This window comes from Megalops cyprinoides, chromosome 1, assembly GCF_013368585.1.
Source record: "Megalops cyprinoides isolate fMegCyp1 chromosome 1, fMegCyp1.pri, whole genome shotgun sequence".
NCBI classification, from domain to species: domain Eukaryota; kingdom Metazoa; phylum Chordata; class Actinopteri; order Elopiformes; family Megalopidae; genus Megalops; species Megalops cyprinoides.
In genome coordinates this window covers 22346145-22373783 of record NC_050583.1, presented here as the reverse complement: position 1 = coordinate 22373783, position 27639 = coordinate 22346145, and the positions used below count along the sequence as shown (strand labels likewise).

The window sequence follows — 27639 nt, the reverse complement described above, 5'->3', positions numbered from 1 at the left end:
GGTATAGTCCAAGTCTGTGTCACCTTGGTCTGAGACCAAAATCCTTTAGTGAAAATGAAAAGAAAGAGTATTTTTCCAGGGAAGGAACAGTTCCATGTACAGACGCAGTTGAGAGCTGACTCACAAACTCACGAAAGCACTTAACTACAGACCTCAGTTATGACTGGAGCAGCACATTGGCACTTCTTCTGGCATCTATGCATGTGTCAGAGGCACAATGTGAGCACTACTCACTGTTCTGAAGCGCTGATGTTCAATGAGGGACACACGGCCATTGAGCACATTGTTTGTTTTCTTGGCATCCGTCCTTCACATAGTTCAGCGGTTGTGAACGTTTAGTGTTTTTGTACAAAGACAAAGGCACCTTGTCAGAGGTGAGCGGAGGAGTATATCCTGGCCTGTCTCACCTGAAGGGGTTACAGTAACAATGTCTGATGCATGTATGGGTCTGTAAAGCAATCCTGGGGCCTTTCAAAAGTCATACAACTTCACTTTTCAACTAGTGAGATAAGAATCTCGAGGCAAGGCCTGTGATTGTAAAACACTGATGTATACTGGAGGTGGACAGTGGAATCATACTTTTAAAGCAGCTGAATAGCATTGTTCTACACATATTTCCTGCAAAACCACCTAACTGAGGAAATTAAACAAAAAAAAAACATTTTTGTGCCACTTTATAAAATGGTGTGCATGCCATTAGTATAACACTGATGACTAATTCATTTTTCCTTAATAATGAAATGAACAATGGCTTCAACAGTCCTCAGTGTTGGCAGAACAGCACATAGTACTCAGACGCACTGGAAACACTGATAGACCATTAAGTAGGTCATTTTTGAACTACCTAACCTCATATTCATAAATCCCCTTTACAGCTCCTGTTGTTTATGGTTGTAAAAATCAAATGGACAATGCAGTGCTCTGAAATAAAAAGCACCCTAAATACTAAGAAAGTCTGCAAAACACTGCCCACTAATAAGAAGATAAATTGAGAACTTGGCACCACCGCAGTAAACCTCTGCTTTTCCTTTGCAACAGCTTATCTGCTTCCTTCAGGGATCCACAAAGCATGTCTTGGACTCCGCATCTTAGAGGGGCAGCGCAGGTTGGTGCAAAGAGTGGAACAACACAATGGCACGTTCAATGGTGACGGATGTTGAAAAAGCCCACGCTGGTGGGCGACTCTTTCACTGTCACCGTGACCAAGTTGGTGGTGACGTCTGTGACAAATACGTGCTCAATGAGGCTGTGTGTGGGTTCCCAGTCCTGCTTGGTGTGCACGGCAATGGACACGATCTGACCCTCATCGGGGAGGGGAGGCTCACGGTCTGAGTCCGAGCTGCTCTCTTCCTCTCCGGTGCTCATCTCGCTCAGGACCTTCCGCGGCCTGCCTCCATCCTTGGCTGATAACCTCTCCTGTCTACCTTTAGTGGCCTTCCCTGTTGCTGAGTGGTTGCCCTGCATTTTGATCTTCTCCATCCTTCCTGTCCTCTTGCTATGCTTCTCCGCTGCTGCACTCTTGGTTCTGCCTTCCTTAGCTTTGCCCCAGTCCCCTTCTAGCAGACTGTTCCTGGATGGCTGGCTACCCAGAGTTGACAGGTTTTGTTCGGAGCGGTGCATTTGGCATGAGCTTCCTCCTGTTGTTTTCCGCACCATGCTGGCGGTACTTAGCAGGTTTGATTCTGGGGCGGCTCCGCTGCCTGGGGGACAACTGTCCTGTACAGGTTTGCTGGCGCACTGCAGGTTCAGAGCCTGCCAGCTGATGTCCTGGCTGGCGTTGGCTTTCAAAAGCGCAGACAGAGCTGCAGACTTACTGCTGGATGCCCGCTGCATGAGCACCTGCCCTGAAATGTCCTGCCTCTGTTGCCCAATCCGAGATCCCACAGCTTCTTGGGAAGCGCAATGGCCACTACTACCACCAGATTGTTTAGAATTGTGTAAATTAAGTGCGGCTACTCCTAGGGATTGCGAGGCAGTGTTTTTCAAGTCCTCTGCTGCCACTGATGTCAGAAACTGAGAGTTTGAAGACTGAGGTGATTTTGTTCTGAGGAGATCTGCTAAGAGAAGAAGTGGCTTTGGCTGTGGAGTGGCCGGACTCAGTGGAGTTCAGAGAGTTTTTCACAGCCCCACCCTGCATGAAGGGGCCACCACCACTCTGCACGCCCACAACATCCCTTGAGCCGCGACTTCTGCCTGTGTAAGTGAAGCTAAGTGGCTGAAGAGGCTTTTTAATGGCAGGTTTGTGCTCTGTAGAGAAATCTTGGGCAGCAGTTTTTAAGAGATTTTAGGGGCTCTTGCTCTGTTTGAGGGCCTTCAGCTCTGGTGGCAGGGCTTTCCTCCCAGGTTTCTTTTTCACTGGCTCCTGCGTGGCCACCACAAGGGTCGTCTTCTGCGGACAAAGATGAGGTTCACGTTTGCGAGGCCCTGGCTTAGTCTTTTTATCATTTTTGTCATCATCATCATCAGATGAGGAGGATGATGGTGAAGAGGAAGAGGATGATGATGAAGCTGAACTGGATGAAGAGGAGCTGCTTGATTTTATTGCTTTTGGAACTGATTCCTAAAAAACAACAGCAGAGGAGAAACGATTACGCCCTCAGCATCCATGGATAATCTGTAGGATTCAATATGAATTGTCTATTACTCCATGTCTGAAGCAAAATGTGCTTACAACAATTTTTCGTGGCCGCCCTCTCGGCCTTTTGCCATGCTAACATAACATCATTTCCTTTTCCTGTTCCCTGTGGATACATGAAATAAGCACAACTTTTTGTCAGCGAAAGGTCCTGAGCATAATTAGTTTTGTAAAAGCAATCTTCTACTGCTGCTATTACTGGTGCTGCTGCTACTAGACACACTGGTTATCAGATTGTAACAAAACTAAGCCATCTCTAATTTCACTGATATATTGAACCCACAGGAAAATGAAACCGACACAGCAGTAAGCACTGATAATGCGTTTCCTGTACACAATGGGAGGAAAATTCTTCGCCGTCATTCCTGTAAACAAGCTCAGTTTTGAAAGAGGTGGGAGCAATTCCTCAATCGTTTCTCATTCTAACGGTAAATATGTTTGTAGTGCAACCTAAGGGTACAGGTTAATGTGATTGCAGAAAGAACGATTTTGGACATTTAATCAGTTCCAAATTTGAGGCAGAGTTAGAGGGAAAAAAACATAGCCACAACACAGATACATTCTACAAACTATTTTACTCACTTATCATTAAAAACAACACAGACCCAGTGTTAAAATATATAGATTTACATTTGTTGAAAAAAAGTCTTTCTTTATGTTGTTGAATCAATCTTTTAAATAATATGAACAGATCTAATTGTCTGTGCTCCACACCAACACTCCAACTGTTTCCCTCAAAGCATTCCCAGTTGTAGGGAGACTCTGTGTTATGTGAATCATCCTGACAAAGAGGTGACAAAACCTCACCTTATGGAATGCAGGAGTCTAGGATCAAGTGTGTCTGGCTCCCAGCTATTATGTCTATAATGAAAGGGATTGTGACAGAGTTGGCTGATGCTTCCACACATGGAAGAGCTGTTAAAAATTATATCAAATGTGTGGTCTGCACAAAAACACTGAAAAAAAAACACACATTAGAAAGGGAACATTTATAAATTAGCATTTAAAATAATAAATGCAAATCAGACAATCTATGAATTTTCATGGAGAGGCTTTCTTGAAACCATACAATATTGACTTGTTTTTTTCCATCATACGATCTAAAAATAAATCCATTCCATTTTTCTCTGGTACAATGTGTCTACAGCGGATGTTATATTAATCATTCATATTAGAAAATTACTGGAATGAGAACATTACTGGAGTTGCCCACTAGATCAAATATCTGATGTCATATATTATAGAGAACATCATATAATTGACCTAGAGTGGGCACAGGAAAAGTTTCTGTCTTGTTTAGAATACATTTCTGACAATTTAAGGTCTTATAGTCCGATGCTACAAGCATTTTTAAAAAATATCGCCGTGGAAAAACAATCAGGCGTTTGCAGATTTTAAAGCTGTAACTTTATGAATTCTCACACAGCTATACCGAAACTAAACACAGTAGTGGACGGAGGGAGAAGACGCAGGGCAAACATGTAGCTACGTTATGAAAAACAGGGTAATTACTTGTTTCCATGGTTTGTTTCAAAGCAGTTAAGGCTAAATTCAAGTCAGAGTCTGTGAGTGGCTTTCAGAAAAATACGAGGAGTCCAGAAATCTGATAGACATTTGGAGATGCTCACGCAATACTATAAAAATGATGCTTAGATCAAAACGAGTCACCACCTGGTTGTCAGGCTCACGAAACATTCTCACTTCAACTACGAGATGGCAGGGAAGAAATGTCAACTTAGCTGACATATTCCGCGTTCTTCGTTTAACGCTTAATCATGGGCAAAAAGCTGTTCATAAGTCTCTTGCGGAAAATGAGCGTAAAATGCTGGAACTCGAAGCAATAATGCTAAAGCTGCCGGTAACCGAGGTCTTATTTATCTGCCTTACGAGTAGTTCCCTGGCCTCGATCGTACAGCTGCGAGCAGACAGTTATGAAATCCTTTGAAACAACCTTCCGACGGTAGCTACCAAGACATTTACTTTGCACATCAGTGAAAAAGAATCAACGACTATCAACCAATAGTTTTTTTTCCTCCCTGGTAGCTTGCTTATTAACATTGCTGTTGATTTCGGGGACTTCTAAATTGATTTGTAGTGGCGTGTCTTCTTGTTAATTAGTAACGTTAACTAGCTAAGTCTATGTCATTTACACCTCTTAGGAAGCATGACATTTTAAATGAAATCTGAAACAATCGAGAATAAGTAAAGCTAAATAAATGTCTCCATACGTTATCATCTTTGTGCTCATTTGCACGTGCTTTGATAAAATGACAGCTTGCTAACAATCATAGAGGCTTAACTGAAACATGGTGGTATGTTGCTTCCTTTACCTTAGTGCATCAGTCCACAGTGAAACAAAAAAATCAATCTAATGCTGAAGCAAGCTGCTAAGAAAGTAATCATTTGCGAGTCCCGTCATGCCTTTCGAGAGTACGCAGCCCTCCAGAGTACGTAAGAATTGGGAGACTCCAGCAGCTGTCCGGTCTCTTGTCTGAGGCCAGCAAGAGATACAAGATTACACATTTGCTTTCATATTTATGCCTAGCTGTTGGCTCCTAAGGCATTGTTCCACGCTGAGTAGACAGGACAATGCTTAGCTGGCTAGATAAAATTTGAGTAACTAAGTTAACTTTTCTGCGTGTTAGCTGTCATGCTTACTGGCTAGGCACCTTGCTATCTCAGCTCCTATCACTGTAACAAGCCACATCACCGTTGTTTCTTAGCTGTTGAAAAACCGGGTAGTCTTACTGGTTATCCAATGTCTATGTCAATACTATATAAAGTTCCTCACTGGCGTTGGAGCTGGAGCTGCGGCAAAATAACTCGAAAACAATAAGTTGCAACAAGCGGCTCGTTATGATTTTCATTGTCTGGCTGCAGCTGCAGGAGTGCAAGTCACTTACTTGGATGACCACTTCACCGGATACTCAAACTTGCCCTGCAAAAAAATGAAACATGTCAGATGAGCGCATGATGCATATATGGTCATATTCGTTATAAAGAAACATAAACTTGTACGAACCTTTTTGGTCGTTTGTTGAGGATGCATTCCGCGTCAAACACCTGTTCTCCCACAGCGCCGAACTCCATGTCTGCAGCAATTCCATTAAACATGAGGGAAAAACTGGGAGGGTAAAAAAACACCAAGCTTGTCCCTTCACGGTTACCGTCAGTCGGTTCTCACTACGTCAGTCTTATGAGAGACTTTATTTTACTACTTCTCACCAGTTTTTAACCGATTCATTGCTATGTAATTCTGCCTCTTCACATTTTCACGGCTAATTACGAGGAGAGGATACTGGGACGGGAGTGGTCGTCTTTTTCCCCGCAACTGATCAAGGGTACAAAAGATTGCATTTGGGTCATGAATGTTTATATGATCAAAGGCGAGCTTTGAAGTAGATACTAATGTCAACATTTAAACATAAAATGAAGCGAGTGTGGATGCAAATTACCAATAGCACTTCAGGCAGACGTTGTCTTATTATATTCACAGATTTAATGAATGTGGTATGATGTAAATAAGATGTATAGTGAAAAGGTGGTATATCTGACTGTCGACCCAGATATTGATTAAAAAGTATGTGATGTCAGCTCTTGATGTACTTGTGAAGCGATAAAAGATGCAGTCCTGCTAATAGTCTTTTGCAAAACTAAGTATCACCCCCTTTTTTACGTTTGTTGTAAATGTCCCACATTTCTGTTGAACTATTAATAGGTGTGGATATTTAACGTTACAGTGTTTGCCATGGCTGTTGAGGTTGTGGTTGGTTGTTGGTTGTTCACGTGTTAGTCACAGAACCAGTCGTTCCCATTTGATTTAGACTGCATGGGATTAATTGACATGAATGGTACAAGCAACACAACCAACAGAGTGCCCATGCTTCTAGGACGCCAGTTTGAGTACCACTGCTTAGGCGAGCAACGCTCTGATGAGGGTTCTCGGACTCCTGTTAATTTATGAATAGATAGCTAATGTTGGTGGCTATTCACACTCCCCGACTTAGTGCATAGAACCTATTTTCTGGTTTCATTGTCAGTGAACATCACAGATTGCAATTGACTATGTAGCTTGTTCATCGATAGCTAGCTACACCTGTGTAATTTAAACTAATCTGATCACTCACGAAGCTGCTCCCTAGCTAAATGGCAATAATAGTAGCCAATGCTACTAAACCGTTGGCTATGTAGTTAGGTTACATGTATAGACAGCATCAAGTGTCACCACAAAGTAATTAAAAGTAAGTTTGCTGGCAATCATTATCAGACTTTAACTGCCTTCCCATTCCCAACTTTAACTGCCTTCCCATTTCTAACCTTTTAGACACTGAAAAAAATATGTGTATATATATATGATATATCTATTAATTAAGAGACTAAGAGACATTGGCTTTTGTTCTACAGCAACAAATTGGTTTTTTAAATCACCTGACCAACACAACACAGTGTGTTAAAGTAGATGATCATAAGTCCTCCTTTATAGAGGTCACCAAAGGAGTCCCACAAGGATCTTTCTTGGGTACAGTACTATTCACTATTTATTTATCAATGTGGATCAAGCTGTACTAAACTCTGCTTGTATAATTTACTTATATTCTGATGAATTTATATTCTTTACTGTAGACCTCTCTCCCTCTTTCTCTTCCGAGACTTCCAAGATATGCAAACTACTTTCAGACAGCTCTTTATGACCTCAACCTTGTCCTCAATGCTGAGAAAACTACATGTTTGGTATTTATCTAGATCTCGTACTCGGCTCCTTGAAGACTTCAATATTGTAACTTCAGATGGTAATTGTCTTGAGGGTGTCTTTGTGCAATTAACTAGGATTATGGCTAGATGAAACCCACATTGATACGTTGGTTTCCAGGAAATAATTGTGTTGTAAAGGTGGGGCCCACTTGTACCTTGAGACAACAGCCAAATCGGTAAGAAACTAAATTCAATATTTTAATAATAAGTACATTGGTAGGAGTATTGACAGAGCTGAACAACAAAGCCATAATAAACTCTGGAGCCCAACTACATATGCTGTTGCTAACATTCAGACTATCATCATTTTCATCTTTCTCCAAAAGTGCTCAATACCACATTGAAGAACTGAGGGCAGGGGGAAGGTGATGCAGATGCTGGTATATTGGACAATGAGGCTGTTTGCAGGTCTCTGTGGTATAGCAGCTATCCAAAAAATACAATATTTTGCCAGAATGTAGTTACCCCCAGCACCCACAAAACCTATACTTAAAAATCAAGAGTGCAAGTCAAAGTGTGATTGTTGTGTGATCTAATAATATTTTTTTTCTCTTTGTTCATTACACATAAAATTGAAAAGTAGGTCAAGAATTTGACAATGTTGGAAATATGATTTCCATAAAAAAGACACTTAAGGGAAAGAATGGCTGCTAAACATTGCAAAAAAGTATTCAATGACAGTCTGGTGTGTTGTGATGTTTCCTGGAAAAGTTTGGATATTGCACTAACCCTGCTGAGTATTGTGAAATGAAACCAAAGTCTGGGAAGTCATTTATCATGGGTACAACTGCAATACATTACTTAAGGTTTGGTTGTACTGTAGATTTCAATCTCAGCTGGTCTACACTGCTGCCAGATATACTGAAACAAAAAATGTGCCCTATATATGTATTACATAGAGAATTATTAAAATAGAGATACCATACAATAATTTAACCTTTACTAGTGAATAATCATCGATGGAGAGACTGGATGACAAATGAGGGCTCTGTTAGAGAAGATAATTGGGAATTAATGGTTGTTGACAGCATAAGTGTCCCACAAATAACTTCACATCTTCACATTGTAAAGTCCACCTCAGAAGGAAGTTTGCTTATTGGGTTGTTTTTCATGTGCGTGTATAGTTTCTTCAAACCTGTAACAAAAGAGATAAAATTAGTCTCAGTTCATATGACTCCCTCTTTATGTGACATTATGTGAAAGCATTACATACAATGCAATACAACACTTTTCCTTGCATTTTAAATCAGGTAGTGGAACATTGAGCCTGATTTCTTCTAGTTTTTATACCTCTGTTCAGCTCGTGTTCTTTTGCATATGGTGTGAAATGTGACTGCTACAAATGCAACAACCAAGAATCCTGCCACTGCTGCCAGACCAGTGAAAACACCAGACAGGAGACTCTTCTCTGAGCCTGAAAGACAAACAAGGGATAGTGAATAACAAAGGAAGTCTTTGCATCACCATGCTTATTTTCATTGCTTTTGACAGCAGAAGCAGTGAATATCTTCATCAGTTCATCAGGTAAGAGCTTTTGTCAGGTAGGAAAACCCCTAATGTTCCATTTGTTTCTCAGAACAAAAGCAATGACAGCCTTGCATGGCCCATCCATTGGATATTACATTGAACAGCTTTTATTTCTAATCAGTAACTAGTGGCAAGAGACAGACCAGCTCAACAATTCCTAATCGTACTTGCTCAAGGGATATAAAGCTGAATTACATGCTCAGCCTGCTCTCTGAAGTTTATCCCAAGTATTATAATTCAAGGAAAGAAGGGTTTGAATACATGTGGGTGTGTCTAAGCCTGTAGTCTTCAGTGACTCCACACTGTTGATCATGTGGATTCCCTGAAGTGATCTGTGAATATGGCATAATTACACTTTTATGTGACTTATGTGATAGGAGGTCTAGCAAAACTGGTCTAGCCATAAAAAGATATTGATCTTAAAGAAAATATTAACCAATCTTTCAGTATATATTCTCTGTCTTATGTATTTTGGTTTATCTGAAATTTCAGCCTTTAATGCATAGTATATGTGGTGTATATACAGCTTTCACAATCCTACACTGAGAAGAAAAAAAGGATCATTTCCAGTTCCAGCAAGACACACAAAATCTGTTTGCCAGATCTGTCTTACTGCTCACACAAATGTATGCTAGTTCGTTTTTAGTTTACACTGTTCATAAATCTTGATTTATGGTTCCAAGGGGAAAAATAAAAGATGTTTGTAGGATATGAAATAAAGCTTATAGGAGTTGCATGTAAAATGTCTTTCCTGCAGGAATGATTGAAAACAATGACTCTTACTAGGTTTCTGCATGTTATGACACAGTGCTAGCCATTGCCATTCTCGATGGCAGAATGGAAGTGGCATGCATTAATACAGCAATTTACTGTAGCACTGATCAGATTTGTTTTTTTTTTTTTTGGAACTTTGAGTGATTGCATCACATGGAATAAATTAGGAAAATGAGGTAGCTATTATTTGGACTAATGGCTCCTTAAAATGCAAGTAAGGCAGCCTAAATTGTCATTCTAAGATGAAATCATTTTGATATCAAGACTGGCAGAGTTACTTTTATACACAATAATACAGACAGTATATATGATTTGTAAGTGTGAGTATCAATTTTTGTTGAGATTATCTTAATATCAGAGAGATTAGTTGTTAAGATTGGAAAATTTGAGATGGAAGGACAGATTATTTCATAAATAGTTGAGGAGATTTAAGACATTTTGTTACACATAATGACAGAGAATGAAGAAGAATATATTACAATCTGTCAGCAGTGGCTCTATGATGCCATGGCAAAAATAATAACAACATTTCATTTGACAGAGAAAGACTGTAGCATGAAGCCAACGATTGAAGTTTTTGCCAGTATATTGATCAAAGGAAGGCTGGTTATTGATGATTAACCACAAGTACTCAACAGAATTTTCAAGCTCTGTCTTTCCTGATGGTAGTAGAACTATCATGTAGTCTTAGAGCAAGAATCAACTATGATCCCTTTTATTTTGCATGTACTGTATTTAACTCTGAGAAGTTATTATTAAACCTTTATGAGAATGTTTTAAGAGCAAAGAAGGGTTGGCGCTCTTTTTGTCCAAACTCACCTGCCGAGGTACCTGTGTCCTCATAAGAAATCAGCATGTGCCGGGTGGCATCTAGGGACCCATCATTGGTTTCAGGAGTTATGCCTAGTAAGTGGCACATTAAGGGGTACACGTTCACAGTTTCAAATGGTCCCACAACCAAATTCTTGTGAAAGTCAGGCCCCACTGCTCTGAAGAAGGGCTTCATGTCCATTGCAAGGTTGTCAAAGCCATGCTCCCCTTTGTTGAATTGCACTGGTATAAGCTGAAATAAACATACAGATCAATATGTGCTCCTTCTGACAGTCTCCCTGATATCTGGTTGCACAGCACCCTAAAGAGTGAAATAGAAGCAGCATTGTTGTCTTAATATTTACTCATTATATAGACTGAAAGAAATCTCTTTTGATGCAAGAGGGAGACTAAATCAGGAGAATTGTTCGCAGTTAGATCAATTTTAACATATGTCTTGTGGTGTAATTAAAACATTGATATTTATATAATTTGTATTCAACCATGGCAGCTCTAAGTGGGGAAAAAAAAATTTAAATGACAATTCCCAGTGGGACACACCCACCCCATTGATAACATATCCTGGGTCAGCATAGAGTAGGAGGGGCAAGATACGAGGGTGGTTGGAGTAGTGAAGGCGGCCGGGCATGTCTTCTTTCTTGTAGACATGCAGGTTGGGATGTGCTCCTTTCAGGGCACTGTAGACTTTTTCCAGCATTCCCTCCTTGGGCAGCAGCATGCCAGTGGGGCCGTAGTCCACCAAATGGAACTTGATATCCCGAAAGGAGAAGCCAGGGATTTCGGACAAGATAATCTCCTTGACGAGGCCATTCCTAAGCACCGTGGTCATGCCATGATCAGCAGTGATGATGATGTTGAGGCTGTCAGTGAGTCTGTGTCTCTGCACAGCACTGCGGATGTAGCCAACTGTACGGTCCACCTGCTTGACCATCTCCCTGCGTTCTGGAGAGTCTGGTCCGTACTTGTGTCCCGTTTGGTCCGGTTCCCCAAAGTACAGTGACACAAAGTCCAGATCTTGTTCACTGAACCATGACCCCATAACCTTGTCCACATTCTTCTGCCATTCTTTCTCATTAGAGTAGTCATAGAAGCGAGGCTCCACCTCACTCACTTCCACCCTCTCACCCTGGTAGGTGGCTGCTGTGCCGGGGAAGTGAAGCGAGCCAGCTTTCAGACCCTGGAGTAGGGGAGACATTGTGAAGGTGATTGTCACAGCAACAGATGTTGGGATCCAGTTCATGCTTTGATGAAATATTATAGCCCCATTCTGTGTGGTTATTCTTATACATTACCTGCCTCTGAGCAGTGATCCAGATAGGCAGACTGCCGTTGTCCCACCACTCATCAACAAACTGTGTCATATAGTACTGCTTTTTTTCTTGTGTTGTTGTGTTGAACCACATGTTGTGGATCACTCCATGCTTCTCAATGTACCGTCCTGAAAGAAGTGAACATCAAGGTCTACACTCTCAAAAAAATTCACTTGAAGCCCTTCAAATTTTGGCATCTGAGCTGTAACACCATTTAGCACAGTTCCATACATACTGTAAGTTTGATTACATCTGCAGTCACTGCAGATTAAGCCCATTTTAATCAGACTTGAGACAAATACTTTATTAAAATCATTTGACGCTGTCATGTTTATGTCACATAAAGATTTCTACCTTGAGATATTGTGTTCTCTACAGAGATATTGTGCTGTCTATACCTTGAGATATTGTGTTCTCTACAGAGATATTATGCTGTCTATAATGGAATATCTATGCTATGTGTTACTTTTGCCATCACCATTTTCTTAACAGAATCCATGAAACAGGTGTTCTTTTCTTCTAATGTGGAAAATGGCCAAGGTAATTTACCATGAATTAAAATTTGCCATACTGTATAATAACAGCATGCCATGAGACGAAGAAGGCTACACTGTTTTTTAAGACAACTGTATAAAGGTTTGTCTTAATGCTAGAACTGGCACTGCACAAAACAGAAAATGTTTCAACAAAATATTTTTTTGGGAATTTTACATTTCAGATTTTTTTGTGATAGCCTCTATTAGTACTTTGCAGACATGGGTGTGCTACTGCATTATGAGTTGTACCTGCCAGACAGCATTTTACAAAGTGCAAGACCTAGCTTAGTTTTTATTTGACAATTTGACCCCTTGTTACAAGGTAGGAGGATGTCCACTTCCTCAATATACTTTTAATGGCATCTTTATTTCTATCATTTGTAATACATCATCTCTAAACTGGTAAATGACCACATTGCTGTAGATGTACAAGTAGGCTACATAGTCCTGTAGAAACAAAAAAAGTGAGCACATACACTGAACTAACCATCCTTTTACCATATTTTCTATTCTTTTGCATACTTTGAAATACCTCTTGTCCACAATATACTGTAACTTTTATCTCTGGTACTGAAAAAATTCGTTGGGGTTTAGAAACACCAGTGAAACCTTACCTCTTCAGAATAGAAAGTGCTATAAATGTGCATGAGATGCTGCAAATGCATGTTCCAACTGAGAGGTTTTTCAGAATGTTCTGAGATGAGGTTAACATTGGCATCGGAAATACTAAAATGAGGTTTGTTGTTCTTAATATACTCCATCTATTACATCTACTGATTGGGATCAACCAACAATATCTAGGTACACAATATAAAAGTTAAATCTGAATCCCTCATAATGTTATTCTAGCATACCTGAACAATAAACACTTAGGGAAGTACTGTGTTGCTTCCGAGTACATATTAACAGGTAATGCATTCTGGAGATTCTAAACTGGAGATGACCTGACTTCATTTTCTTTTCTTATTTTCTTTTCTGCTGATTATGTTTGCATATCTGTTGTTACCTGTCAGCAGTGTGAAGTGCGCAGGGCTGGTAATGGTCAGGAAAGGTGGAGTAACATAGGAAGCCTTGACTCCATCTTGCGCCATAGCATCCAGGTTCGGGGTGTCCACATCGCGGTCGTAGTCCCATCGGAATCCGTCGAAGGAGATGAGCAGTAGTTTGTTTCGGGGCCTTGTGACAGAGCCGCTCAGAGGGGCCCCCAGTAATGGGGAAGCCAGGAGTAGGAGCAGACACACGGTCAACAGCATCATTGTTGCTGCACTGCACTGAGATGGCACTGATACACCCTTGTGTACTGGGGTTACGCTACCCTAAGGTACACTGCTCAGAGGTACTGTTTTCACTTGCCACAGGGCACACCCCCTCACCCCACTGACCTTCAGATGTCTGAGAAGGATTCTCCATCATCAGGGGGTTTTTATGAACTCCATGCACCTGCTTATCTTATCATAAAGAATATTCAAAACTGACTGACTCACCAGATCTGCAATACGATATGGCTCAATCGACAACACAATATACAAAATTATAGGCTTGTTCATTCTTTTTTGAAAATAATAAGATTTGCTCTTCATAACTGTCCAAAGCAGGCTGGATTTCATATAAAAGTGCTTGCAAAGCAGTTACCTCTTTTGTTTCATATGTTTTTCCCTGTCTGTCTGATTTAGGATTAGTTGATGAGTCATGCACAGGATGTGACAGGTGCAGAGGAATTGGACAGCAGCTTTAGAGTGGAGCCAGCAGTCAGATAAGCAATTCACGCCTCTTCCCAGACTGGAGTACAGCATGTCCCTCTTCCTTATTGATCACTGCCCCTCAGCACAGTCTCTGGGTATATCATGCCACATTTGGGACAACGTGATTAACTGTTTTAAATGCTAACTGATGCACTGTAGGGTGAAATGGTAGTTCCAACAATGTAATATGACATCAAATGTGAAAAGGTCCTGGCAATCCTCTATGGGACAGCGGTCAACAGACAATAGCTGTGCTGATATAGAGATACAGTAATCATGAAGTTTAAATCAAGTACTCGGTTGCCTCTGCCTTGTGACACCTCATATTGTTATATGTGATGGTTTGGGCATTGTAAATCGATTGTATTGTATCATGTTGCTGGAGCATTATGTCATTACTTACCACCTATGGTTTACCTGTAGGTGATTGTGGGAACCTGAGTGACAGAACTGTCAACACTTGAATATCCTGGAAACAATTCTGTTTGCTTCTCCATTGCTTCCCCTTGCCTGCTCAGCTCAGATTTTCATAAGCTGTTTAGTCATGGCTGTATTCCCTGTGTTCTATGTAAAAACCTAGGGTGATGTAGTTGGTACCTGCCTTTGTTGAAAAAAGACAATTAAGGCTGTTAACTTGAGTGATATTGTTTGAGTCTGTCTTTTGCCTGAGTGACTATAAGGCGAAAACAGATTTGATGACATGGTCATTAAAATAACATGTGTTTATTCATAACACATTTGAAACAAAAAATGTGTAAAATTGTGAAAGAATAATTCTTCACATTTCATGTTTTTTCTACTTAGAAAGGTAGATTTTAATATGAACAGCACAGCAAAGAGAAAATCCATATTTTTCACAAATAATGACTTGTCTTCCAAGGAAACAACAGTCACATTTATTCAGATCCGTGTAATTCATAATTTGTATGGAATGTATATTTTGTGCTCAATTTATTTCTTTGTAGATTTGGCAGAAAAGCACCTTGAGTTCCTCACTCTCTTTATGTTAAGGGTGCCAGGACCAGCAAATGCAAGACAACCCCAAAAACATAATAAGGCCCCCTCCACAGCTGCCTCCTCAACTACTTCCCTCACAGCCCATGGTGGCAAGATAGACATGCATCCTCCTCCTGACAGGATTGCCTATGGACACCTCTGTGTAGTTGCAGATGCTTCCATTGAACCACCACCTACTAAACTAAATAGGAACAAAAGACACTATAATATAAATTTCATTGCATGTTTTTTTTTTTTATTCCTATTCAGTCAGGGGTATGAATACATATGGAGGGCATAAGTATATTATCTTGCACAGCTAAGTAAAACTGAGTTTTTATTCTCAAACATACAATGTCATTTTAAATTCTGGATAAAATCAAATGAAAAAGTGAAAGCCAGCCATCCACACATTCTTAACTCTCATGTGCATTACTTTGTTATTACTGAGATGTGATGTGTCTGTGCTGTTACACAATTCTACAATTATCAAGAAGATTTTTTGTGTATCATTCACATTAAATTGACACTGAATAGCTTACAGAATAGTTTCACAATCTGTTCAAACCAAAACAGCTCAGCTGAAAAGTAATTATGGAAGCTTTTCATCACTGGTCCTTATTGCAACCTGTATGAAATAGGAGAGAGTACTACACGTTACCAGAGTTCATTTATTAATCTTAAACTTTCCCCTAGAATTTGCTAACAACTGTTTCATCTATACAGGTGGGGTTTTCCCTAATAGCTCTGATAACATTTATTTGGTTTGATAAATGGTACAGCAATTGCTTGTATCTTAGATTTGAACCTGATGTAACCATGTGTAACCCTTTACCCACTACATGACTTAAAGGGTTGCATCCAATCCACATCCCTGCTCAGTTTGCAAACTTTAACTCCTGCCCCCAAGTCTAAGTGTTCTTCTCAACAGTAGAATTAGAGGGATGTTTGTTTTGTGTCAGTTTTTGTTTCTTTGGCATGCATTTTTTCTTCAAGGCTGAAAAACAGAAAGTGACAACAGACAATTAGGCACATTGCATGTGAATATCATGAATCTTTTTAGTGCCAAGATAATTCACACCACATTGTGCTTACATATATACAATGACTGGGGACCTGGTACATTGATAGTGGAGCACATGATTAAGAATATTTGAGACTTCTTCAATAACACTGAGCCACTGCATATCAAGCAGAAATACAGTGAAGCTCATATGTCCACATGAATGTTAGCATTGGAGGGATTATTTGGTCAGTTGACCTAGCTCCTAAAAAAATAAATGAATTCAACAATTCACTAAGTAAATTTGGCTGTTAGGTAAAATGTTTGCCACCAAATAAGAGATAAGGTTAATTTTCTATGAGTAGAAGAAGTGCATGTAGTCCAGACAAAGGTTGTACCTCTGATTGTCTTTCCTTCGTTTGTATATGGTGTGAGATATGGCCACTATGCCAACCATAACCAGAAAACCAGCTGCTGCTGCCAGACCAGTGAAGATGTTAGACAGAAAACTCGTCCCTGAATGCAAAAAGCAAAAATGAAACAAATGAAAAAGAGGAAATGAAATATTCCACAAGTCAGTGGCAGCATCTTGTTGACACCCATTCATTTATATCTTGAGGCAGTGGTAGTGCAGATTATGTATGTAGCTGCCTTCTGTCAATCAGTTCTGTAGGTAGGGGCCCCTGCCAGTTATGACAAATCACAGTGCTTCCTGTGTCACTCAGAACAAAAACAACAGCAGCCTTGTATGATCCCTTCAGAAATAAAGAGTTTAGAGTGTTTATTTCTTACTGCTAACTTGTGCCCAGAGGCTAACCAGCTCAGCAATTCAAAATCTCACACAGTAAAGTGATGTAGTTGTACAAGTGGCAGTACTCGAGAGGACAAATGTTTAGTATGGGAGCATCTATGCTTAGAACTTTAGAGGGTGTTGTATCTTTTTACGATATGATAATATGACATTTTTTATATGACTGCTATCTACAACCCACTTTATTAGGTTATCCACCACACAAGATAAAAGATAAAATGTGGTCTATCACTTGGAGTTGGAGATCATTATCTGTCTATATGGCTAAATAAGGGATTTCTATGCTTAGTCTCATGCTTTTTGTAATATCAGCAATTTGAAAAATGTGTTTTGGACCTACAGGAGGTAGGACACACAAGAACAGCCCTGCTGGTCTTAGAACCAGGGGTTAAATGTGTCACTACTTCTGATGGAGAAGCAGGCTTACTGGTTGGATGTTGGTCCTTTTTTTCATGGTTACACTCACCTTCAGAGCTGTCAGTGTCCATAGAAGAAACCAGCATGTGCCGGGTGGCATCTAGGGACCCGTCGTTGGTTTCAGGAGTTATGCCCAGTAAGTGGCACATTAAGGGGTACACATTCACCGTCTCGAATGGTCCCACCTCCAGGTTCTTGCGAAAGTCAGGCCCCACTGCTCTGAAGAAGGGCTTCATGTCCATAGCATGGTTGTCAAAGCCATGCTCCCCTTTGCTGTACTGCACTGGTAAGATCTGGAGAAATACAGATGTCACAGACATGGCATGTCTTGAACTCAAAGTTTTAAATGTAAAGGGTAACTTTTCTGAAAAATCTCCATTTAGCCTCTGATGTATATGGGTGATATTTTCCTTTTCCAATGCACAAGCCATGAATGGATACTTGGTTTCTGATATGCGTTTTGTATAAATCCCTAGGGGAGCTTCAAAGCAGATACTGTACCACCGACTATACTTAAACATTTAGGCCATTTACCTTTTAGTTAAAACTTGATATTGCTTAAACATTTCAGTGAAGCCTCATTCCTGTATCTGCCTCCAATCCCCAGTAAAACTGATCAAATCCCTTCTCCCTGTTAGTATTTGGAGAAGGGCTCTACTTCTTTGGCAACACAAAGTGGAGAAGATTGAGAGAACCATCTTAGGGCTATTCCATTTGATAGCAAAGCCTTTTCTTGAAGACCACAGAAGTGAGTGACCAGTGAGTGGAATTATATTTGTAATGATGCTGTAGTGGGTACTCCCTGTATATGCTGTTTTAAATCTGTGACATCCATTGCGTTAACTGCAGAATTTTAAATTGACAGCAGAGGGCGGTGTTGTCTCAAAAAGAAAGGAAATTGCGCAGTAAATTCATGCCTGCCGATTTTGAAAGTTGATGGTTACTTAATTCTTTGAACAAATATTCTATTTTAAAATAAGTGGAATGCTAAGCCACACAAAACATTGAAATATTCAGTGTGAATAACATTAATAAACTATGTTTTAAAATAATAATTTAATAATGTGACCTTGGGTTACTTGGAAAAAAATAGTATTTTATTTCTCTAAGTACTTGTATCACAATTATTTTAATGAATATTGGTTAAATGCTGCATAAAACACTAAATACAACATTATCTTTCAATATGTATTTGTACCTCAATATGCCTTATTGTACATATTCGTATATGTACATTCATTAGAATCATTTTACCTGTTGTCCTTTGAAGTTATCACAGTAACCCAATATCTTAATTTATATGACTGCAAGACTGGGAGAAAGACACAGGTGTCGACATCCCACACATGAGACTGATAAACTACAGATTATGTAATACAGTTGTTGCGTGACAAAGGTAGTGCACGAGAACTGCTGATTCAGGCGTTGCTACTCTCCAGCCCCCTCAGCGACTCCATATGGTCCCTTCATCATATCCAGAAGCATGCCGCTCACAATGTACTCTCTTTCCCTGCTTTTGCAACACCTCTTTCTCTGTCTCTTTGGCACCCATTTGAAGTCCCTGTTGATGACATAGTCCTGCCTTCACCCCCAAAACACCAGCTGGCTGCCTCCACACCTCCAGCTGTAGACCCTGCCTCAGTATACTACCTCTCAGCTCAGGCCTGCACGTTCTCATCATTGAGGCCAACACTGGTGAGAAAACTTCCCATCATCACGAGCCCTGCTGCATCACCCCCTTCTGCCGCCTCCGTTAGACCTACCTTTTTATATTATCCCTCGGGCTCTGGTCTACATTTACATTTATTTACATGCATTCATTTGACGCTCTTATCAAATGTTGCAAACAATACTTAAATATTTTCCTCACGTGAAGCACAACTCAGATTGATGTCAAATTCGGTGTGTAGGACCTTTGGGGGCATCTCTATCTTAATTGAAAAGGAAAAGTTTATGCGTCCAAAAACATGGGCACTTCAACCCCATTATTTTATGTGCATAAATACATATGCAAATGAGACAAACTCAATTCACCATGTTGTCAATTGTGCTCAGATCTGGTGTGCAAAGAGCTTGGGTGACAACAGATAGTGCTCTTAATTTGATCGTGATCCAGTAAAAAACATGAATGTCACTGGAGCATGATAATGTATTTTTCAGCAATTAAATATTGCATTGCAGTCATTGGTAGGCATTAGACTCCCTCTTGTGGACATAATTGGCAGCATGTTAATTCTGACCAATACAATAACACACTGATTTAATATACTGACTGTTCAATATAAGGTAAAACAGCATTTTTATAAGAATGTAATTTTACTCATTTGCACAGTTTTCACCTTTTTCAGCATCAACAGTTGGTTTTGGTGTATTATATGCATTTTTATAAGTAACATGAAACTAATTTACAGCACGTAAACTAAATCACTTTTTAGATCTAAGATCCACCTTTTGTGCATACACAGTGTCTTTTATGGGGTGGGACATTTGGACTATAATAAAGACAAAATCGCTAGCCAAAAATACAATTGCTTTATGGGTATGAACGCAGACCTCAGCTAAAATTTTTCATAGCCAATGATGTGCCTTTACATATTATCACATTTGAGCACGGTCTGAATAGTCAATATATGCACCTACAAAGATGTCACACACTTACATTTCAAGATGCCTAAAATTTTAAATGAGGAAATCAATTGTACAAACCCTTGGGAAACTGTCATTGGGAAAGAGGGGTAGACCTGGGCATTTAACAAACTGCCACCTTGTTATGGTCACATATTGTCACAAGAGCAATCCTGCTGACAAGCTTCAGCAATAATTGCTCAAATAAGTGTAAAAATGTGGTGTTTATGACATATTCTACGTGATAGTTAAAATTTGAAAATATTCTGGACAATCTGTTATCTTAAATGCAAATTGTAAAAGAATTGTCACAATAGCAACAGGAATCAAAAGTGATAAGCTGCTGTACCACTAATGATGAATGAAACAAATGTATGGCATATAAAAGCATGGCATTGCGAAATTCAGTATAAAAAGATAATTCAGTATGAAAAGGGTAGTCAGCGTTTTACTTTTGAAGTTGCACTGTTTTGTATGAATTTGACTCGGTCTTCCATGTTCTTCTTCTGTGTTCCAGATGACAAGGCCAAGTTAATGAGTCACACAGCTATGCTGCCCAATGAGTTTTGTGTAAATGGGACCTCTGTCCTGCTTGGCCCTATGTCATTGTTGCTTGCAGCTATACTTTTGTTGTATTAATTAATTTGTATTTATTTTTTGCTTTACACCTTGCATTTTTTATTTTGCACCCATAGGACTTTAAGTGCAAAAATTACTCTGCTAAAAAGTAATAAAACAGATACTAATTCTCTAATCATATACATTTTGTCAGATTTATGGATTTAAGGACCAAAGGATTAAACAGTTTCAATAATATTGGCTAAATACTATCTACGACCTACTATCTACTACCTAAATATGCTGATACTTGGAGCTTACTTGGAGCTTACTTTTTTTCCAAAGCACAGATTAAAATTTGTTACCTCTCTGGTCTAAAATACATTTTCAGTCATCTAACTTTTATTCACCAGTCCTTTTCAAACTAGCCTATTACCAGGCTGACATAAAGCTACAAAATAAACCACAGACATGTTGTTAGAGCGGATGTAAAAATAAAAGCATAGAAGTGATTAAACTATGCTGACAGTTAACAAATTAATTCACCTCCTCTGTTGCAGGACAAAACATAGAGTAAACTTTATATTGGCACAAATACCTACACTGTTGAAGATGGCCGATATCCTGGTATAATGTAGATTTTTCCGGCTTTTCATGCACTTACCCCATTGATAACATATCCTGGGTCAGCATAGAGTAGGAGGGGCAAGATACGAGGGTGGTTGGAGTAGTGAAGGCGGCCGGGCATGTCTTCTTTCTTGTAGACATGCAGGTTGGGATCTGCTCCTTTCAGGGCACTGTAGACTTTTTCCAGCATTCCCTCCTTGGGCAGCAGCATGCCAGTGGGGCCGTAGTCCACCAAATGGAACTTGATATCCCGAAAGGAGAAGCCAGGGATCTTGGACAAGATAATCTCCTTGACGAGGCCATTCCTAAGCACCGTGGTCATGCCATGATCAGCAGTGATGATGATGTTGAGGCTGTCAGTGAGTCTGTGTCTCTGCACAGCACTGCGGATGTAGCCAACCGTACGGTCCACCTGCTTGACCATCTCCCTGCGTTCTGGAGAGTCTGGTCCGTACTTGTGTCCCGTTTGGTCCGGTTCCCCAAAGTACAGTGATACAAAGTCCAGATCTTGTTCACTGAACCATGACCCCATAACCTTGTCCACATTCATCCGCCATTCTGTCTCATTGGAGTGGTCATAGAAGCGAGGCTCCACTTGGCTCACTTCCACCCTCTCACCCTGGTAGGTGGCTGCTGTGCCGGGGAAGTGAAGCGAGCCAGCTTTCAGACCCTGGAGTAGGGGAGACATTGTGAAGGTGATTGTCACAGCAACAGATGTTGGGATCCAGTTCATGCTTTGATGAAATATTATAGCCCCATTCTGTGTGGTTATTCTTATACATTACCTGCCTCTGAGCAGTGATCCAGATAGGCAGACTGCCGTTGTCCCACCACTCATCAACAAACTGTGTCATATAGTACTGCTTTTTTTCTTGTGTTGTGGTATTGAACCACATGTTGTGGATGACTCCATGGTTCTCAATGTACCGTCCTGAAAAAGCAGCAGTAGTATCTGGAATGAGTACTGCCTCAAGATAAGTTTGTAATAGACGATACTTTATATGCAGTGTGGCATAGTGATTAGAAGCGAGGTTCATAACCGAAAGGTTTGTGGTTCAATTCCCCACTGGGGGACTGCTGCTGTACCCTGGGCCAAGGTATTTAATGCACAATTGCCTCAGTAAATATCCAGCTGTAAAAACAGACAACATTGTAAGTTTCTCTGGGTAAGAGTGTCTGCTAAATGAGAAAAACGTAATATAAAGTACCCCATAAGCTCATTCTAGAAACCTCTGACATTAACACACAGGATGATATCCCCGCTTTATGTGAATTGCATTTGTCAATTTTCTTCAATTCTAAATAGCCTGCACTGAAGATTATTTGATGAGTATCACAAAAAATATGAGTATCACACAAGATGTATTGTAATTGTTACAGTAATTGCTTGAACTTTCTGATTGTTTGCGTTGCTATTTTTAGGACATTATATGCTTAGATGGCTTTTGTATGTACTCACAGCATTCAAATGTGCATGCATTTCAGGTCAGAATGAGGATAGTCATTGAAGAGGTAGATATGCTCAGAATTCTGTAGCAAATACACTCTGGGTAGGAAGTAGTCCACTACCCCTCACTTTCTCCAATTATATCCCCAATACTGATGTGTGACAGTTAGGATAACATGAATTTTGGGTCAGAAAAGACAGGTATAGCTAGAATGTAGATTATCTTTTATGGTATTCAATGATTCATTAAAAACAGTGACATTCGTAGTTGCATTGACATTTGCACAGTATTGAACTAGCCACAGTCCCCAGTATTTAGCACTGGCTATGCAAGGCTGTAATATGTCCTGTAACATGACCTGGAAAGATTGCACTGGCCCCAAAACATGTAGCACTGCATGTACAAAACATGATTTGGCTGTGATTACTGTGTTATGGATTTTGGCAGTCCCATTTCTCAACACAACAACCAACAGCCTTCCGTGAGCTGACTATGTCGGAACCCCAAAAACGGCTTAAGTCTCAGTACTGCATGGGGCATGTCCTCTTAACCATGTGACCATGCAACCCTTTGAATGGCAAAGGGGAATGTCTGCCATTCTGATCACAGAATCCTGAGCAGATTTGTATGTTTGGAACAAGGCAATAAGACAAAAACTGTATGGCATAAGTGAAAGGGCTCTGTATATTATCTTATATGCTAAGTAGTATATTTCTACATTCGTCACTTTTACCTCAGAATACCCCACATGCATGATACCAATATGATTATTGGCTCCTGACTTCTCCAAATTAAAATTTGAAAGCTTTGTCTAATACAATGCAGTAGTTGCACCACTGAAGGTGAATTTTATTATCTGAGGTTGAGCACTCCATCAGACACAAAAACTGCAGTTAAACCTTAGAATGAGAGGCATTCATAAAACAAAAGTCAAATTGCTTTGAAGTTGTTTATATCCTTTCCTCCAACTGACACCTAGACAGGCAATATGCAATGGGTACATCACTGTATAGCGTCTTACTTTGTTCTGTTTTAGGATGACTGTTTCTGGTTGATGTGTGCCTCCTTCAGAGTTCAAATATGTCAAAAATTAATGTTGTCACTGACCCAGCTGTTATTGTAACATTTAAGAAGCTGCAAACCATTGGCAACCACAGATACTCCACGTATTATGATAAATAAACAGAATATGCGATGCAGTTGCACTAACGTAAGTTTTCTTAGCTAGCTATAGATTAACTAGATTGCTGTGCCTCTGTGTAATGCTGTAATGATGTAAATGTAATACTGCTTATTGGTTTGTAGGTCACACATGTCTCTATGCCCGTGCTAGGGCAGATTGCAACAACCAATTAAACAAGACGATGCTTCGCTGGACATCACAGTTCAGTAAAAAATTTATGATGTGGCTAGCTAGTTAGGTTACTAAGTTGCTTGTTTGTTGTTGTGTGCCAGGTAAACGTGCAGTTGCTTGTGTTCTAATCTTGAGGAGTAAAACAGCAGACAATGTTAATGAATCAATATGATGCTCCAATTGATGTGGGTTTGCGATAGTCACAAACAATGAAAACCCACACACTATCCCTGCTATAGAATATAGGATGTGACAATGCCAAGGAAACCATCTTTTTAGAACCATAGACAGAAGTGAATGTATGTGCGGGCAAGGTAAACATTTTTGTTATTACTTTAAAAAAATGATTTTATATTAATTTTGAAGTGCATTAGTGAAATATGTTTTTGTTTTTAATGTATGTTACAGCCTACTTTGCATGTAAGAATCAGATCTATCTGAAACGCATGATTCTGATACGCTGTTAAAAGCAGTGGTGAAATGGACGTTTCTGTCCTTCACTTTTTGGGATGCTGAACAATTAATATATGAAGTGTCCAGTATGATTGAACACATGACTTGCCTTAATTATTTAAGCGTAACCATGTGAATTTCTGGCGTTGGTCAGGCTGCAATGGCCTAGAGCAGTCAACATTCTTAACTAAATTAAGACTTAAAATAGTAATTTGACTCATGGTAATTATTTTCTGAGTGTGTCCATGATAATTGTCACTGTGGTGCCTTGCCTGTTATCAGCATGCATTTTCATGATATAGTACTTCTTTAATACTTCACAGAATCCTTAGTGCAAGAGAGAAGCATTTTTCATTGGTAGTGAGTTGCTTTCTTATTTCTGTCTTGTAAAATGGCTCTCAGGCACTTTTCTCAAAATATTTCACTGAGTGCTTTCATAGGTAAGAGGCATTTTTGAACAGGATATGAACAGGAGTTATACCTTACCTTTCTGATCGTTAAATGTGGCTGATTCTTACATTGATATTTCTTATAATCGGAGTGCACGGTATGTGGATATTTATTTAATTACTTTGTTGTTTCATTCTGTTCTATTCAGTGTTCACCAAATGAACAGCGAACGGGCAGAGCACGGGAATTGATGACACACCTGTGCCTCCCCCTAACCACACATTGCCCATTAAATCTTAATATTTTCAGTCATGGTTTTGCTAAATGAACATAACCCGACAGCTGGGAAGAGATTGCTTTATTACTAAACAATAGTCATTGAATAAAAAAAAGACTAGGTTCACCTTAAAAAAATGTACTGTCTTTAATGTTCAAAGTTCTCAACACTGGTTGCATATCTGTTGTTACCTGTCAGCAGTGTGAAGTGTGCAGGGCTGGTAATGGTCAGGAAAGGTGGAGTAACATAGGAGGCCTTGACTCCATCTTGCACCATAGCATCCAGGTTTGGGGTGTCCACATCTCGGTCATAGTCCCATCGGAATCCGTCGAAGGAGATGAGCAGTAGTTTGTTTCGGGGCCTTGTGACAAAGCCGCTCAGTGGGGCCCCCAGTAAGGGAGAAGCCAGGAGAAGGAGCAGACACACGGTCAACAGCATCACTTTTGCAGCACCGCACTGAGATGATACCGATATGCTCTTGTGTACTGGCCGGGGACAGTAATGCTACCCTCAGGTACACTGCTTTCACTGGCCACAATATGAAACCCCAGTAACAACCCTCCAGCTGTGTGAGAAAGATTCTCCATCATCAAGGGGTTTATGAATGCAAAGCATATTCTTATCTTATCACAATATTGGGAACTGATTAACTCAGCAGGTTTAGGTTAATCAGTGGTCAAGTGAGCCTAATCTGCTAAATAAAAATGTGTACATTCCATGTTTTAGTTTTTAAAATAGAGTCTAGTACGTTGCTTGTTTGAACTGTAGAAAGCATGTTGAAATTGACCCAAAAAATACAAACAGGGCGCTGCCTGTTTGGTTTAATGTATTTTTATCTGTTCATCTGATATAGTGTTTGCTGGTAATTCAAGTGCAAAATGTTCATGTGGCAGATGAGGAGGAACTGATCACAGGCTATAGAATGGAGCCAGCAGTCTGATAGTCAGTGCACATCTCGCTGCGGAGAGGGGTACAGCACTTCTCTTGTACACTCATTGTCTCTCAGTCCAGCCTCTGAGTATGCTGGCTAGTGGTGAGATTATTTAAGGTGTGTTTTCCTTTACATTTTACAAATAAAACATTATACCTATAGGGACACAGCAGTGACAGGTATATTTAAAATGTATATGAAAAATTCCAGGGCCACTCCAGGGACAGATATTTAGACTATATATGTGAAAATGTTTAAATAACTATGAATCTCTGCAGATATTTGATTTTTGTCTCATAGATGGTCGAGCATTTTTAGAAGAACTGTCATGCCTATGTCATGACCCATGAGCTAATACCCCTTTTGAAAACTTACACATCTGGCAGTCCTGCAGAGTAGGACTGCACATTTCTGTCCCTGTAATTTATTTGGTGCTGTCTCAGTGGAGGTTAGTGAAGGGCATACTCCATAGAATTGTAGCTACAACTTAATGACATCACATACAATCAATAGATGCACATTGCAGTCATAGTAAATTTCTTCCACATATACAAAGACATATATAATTATAACACAAAAACAACCCCTGCATTGTGGAGAAATCGTAACCACTTCCACACCAGCACTTTGGATCAAGATTTTTTGTACATTCCACAAGACTCTAATCAATGTCTACTTGTTACAAGATTTGGTTGAGCGCACTGAGATTTTTTTGTAGCATTCACGTGCAACTCTATGGCATCCTCTGCATTGATTTTTCATATTTTCTACATTAAATTAATAGTTTTCTGTCAAAGAAAATGTTAAAAGTTGTGTCCAGATTGTTATATTCCTGTAATTTCAATACTTTATGATGTATGTAGTGGCGAAAAAAGGTTTTACGTATTCAAGGGGGGCCTCACCCAGATGGAGAATAATTATGGGGGTCTTGGACCATGAAAGTTTGGAAACCACTAGGCTAGGTGATTCATGGCTGCTGGTTTTGTTAATTTCTTTGAAAGGCTGTTGAATGTCAAGGTTTCACTTTTACTTCCTGGTTTTGCCTTGTGCAACTGTGGATTGTTTTGCATTTTGGAGTAATATCATAGGGCAAACTAAGATATGTTATATAAGTCTGCAGGTCCCAAGACTGGCCATTGTAGGTGGTAGGTCAGAGAAGGACTGTAAAAGCTGAAATATTTCTTTGCTCATGCACCCCTCAGTTTGAACACCTTGCTGCTGCCAGCACTCCATGGACATATAATGAGCTTTATTGTGCAGAGCCACTTGTTGGGCAGAGCCCTTACACTAAAAAACAAAATTCCAAAAACACTTCCATTACTATGGTATCCAGCACTTATGTAAGCAAGCAAGCTGTGTAGTTAGGTATGTATAAAAATAAACACTGATGACACGGTTTGCTACCTAGGTAGCTAGCTCATGATTATGAGATAACATTAAATAGTTAATCTAATTCTTTCTAAGTAGCTCACAAAGTGACTCAATGGAGTCTTTAATTAGCAACAATGAATTTTGAACACCTCTTAAAAAAGGGGTAAAAGCCACTGAACAGCATGTCTGCCTACAGAAAATGCTCTTTCAGAAGCATTGAAATTGTAAGCAGGGAAAATATTTACAGAGGGAAAGGTATCTCTTATGACTT

General features: G+C 39.8%; 2 protein-coding genes and 1 pseudogene across 2 annotated transcripts; all 3 read right to left on the bottom strand.

The window, feature by feature from the left end:
* Positions 1–1140: 1140 nt before the first annotated feature.
* LOC118769274 lies at positions 1141–5725 on the bottom strand (annotated as a pseudogene).
* Positions 5726–8664: 2939 nt separating this feature from the next.
* On the bottom strand, positions 8665–13618 carry enpp7.1 (ectonucleotide pyrophosphatase/phosphodiesterase 7, tandem duplicate 1). Its single transcript, XM_036528808.1, has 5 exons — positions 13372–13618; positions 11812–11957; positions 11064–11696; positions 10520–10751; positions 8665–8801 (listed from the first exon to the last, which is right to left on the bottom strand). Exons 1-5 carry the CDS (start codon positions 13616–13618, stop codon positions 8665–8667), a joined length of 1395 nt encoding a protein of 464 aa, XP_036384701.1.
* A 2843-nt stretch (positions 13619–16461) lies between these two features.
* LOC118777572 (ectonucleotide pyrophosphatase/phosphodiesterase family member 7-like) lies at positions 16462–25504 on the bottom strand. The gene is made up of 5 exons (XM_036528697.1): positions 25258–25504; positions 21930–22075; positions 21182–21814; positions 17384–17627; positions 16462–16622 (listed from the first exon to the last, which is right to left on the bottom strand). Exons 1-5 carry the CDS (start codon positions 25502–25504, stop codon positions 16462–16464), a joined length of 1431 nt encoding a protein of 476 aa, XP_036384590.1.
* Between the last annotated feature and the right edge of the window lie 2135 nt (positions 25505–27639).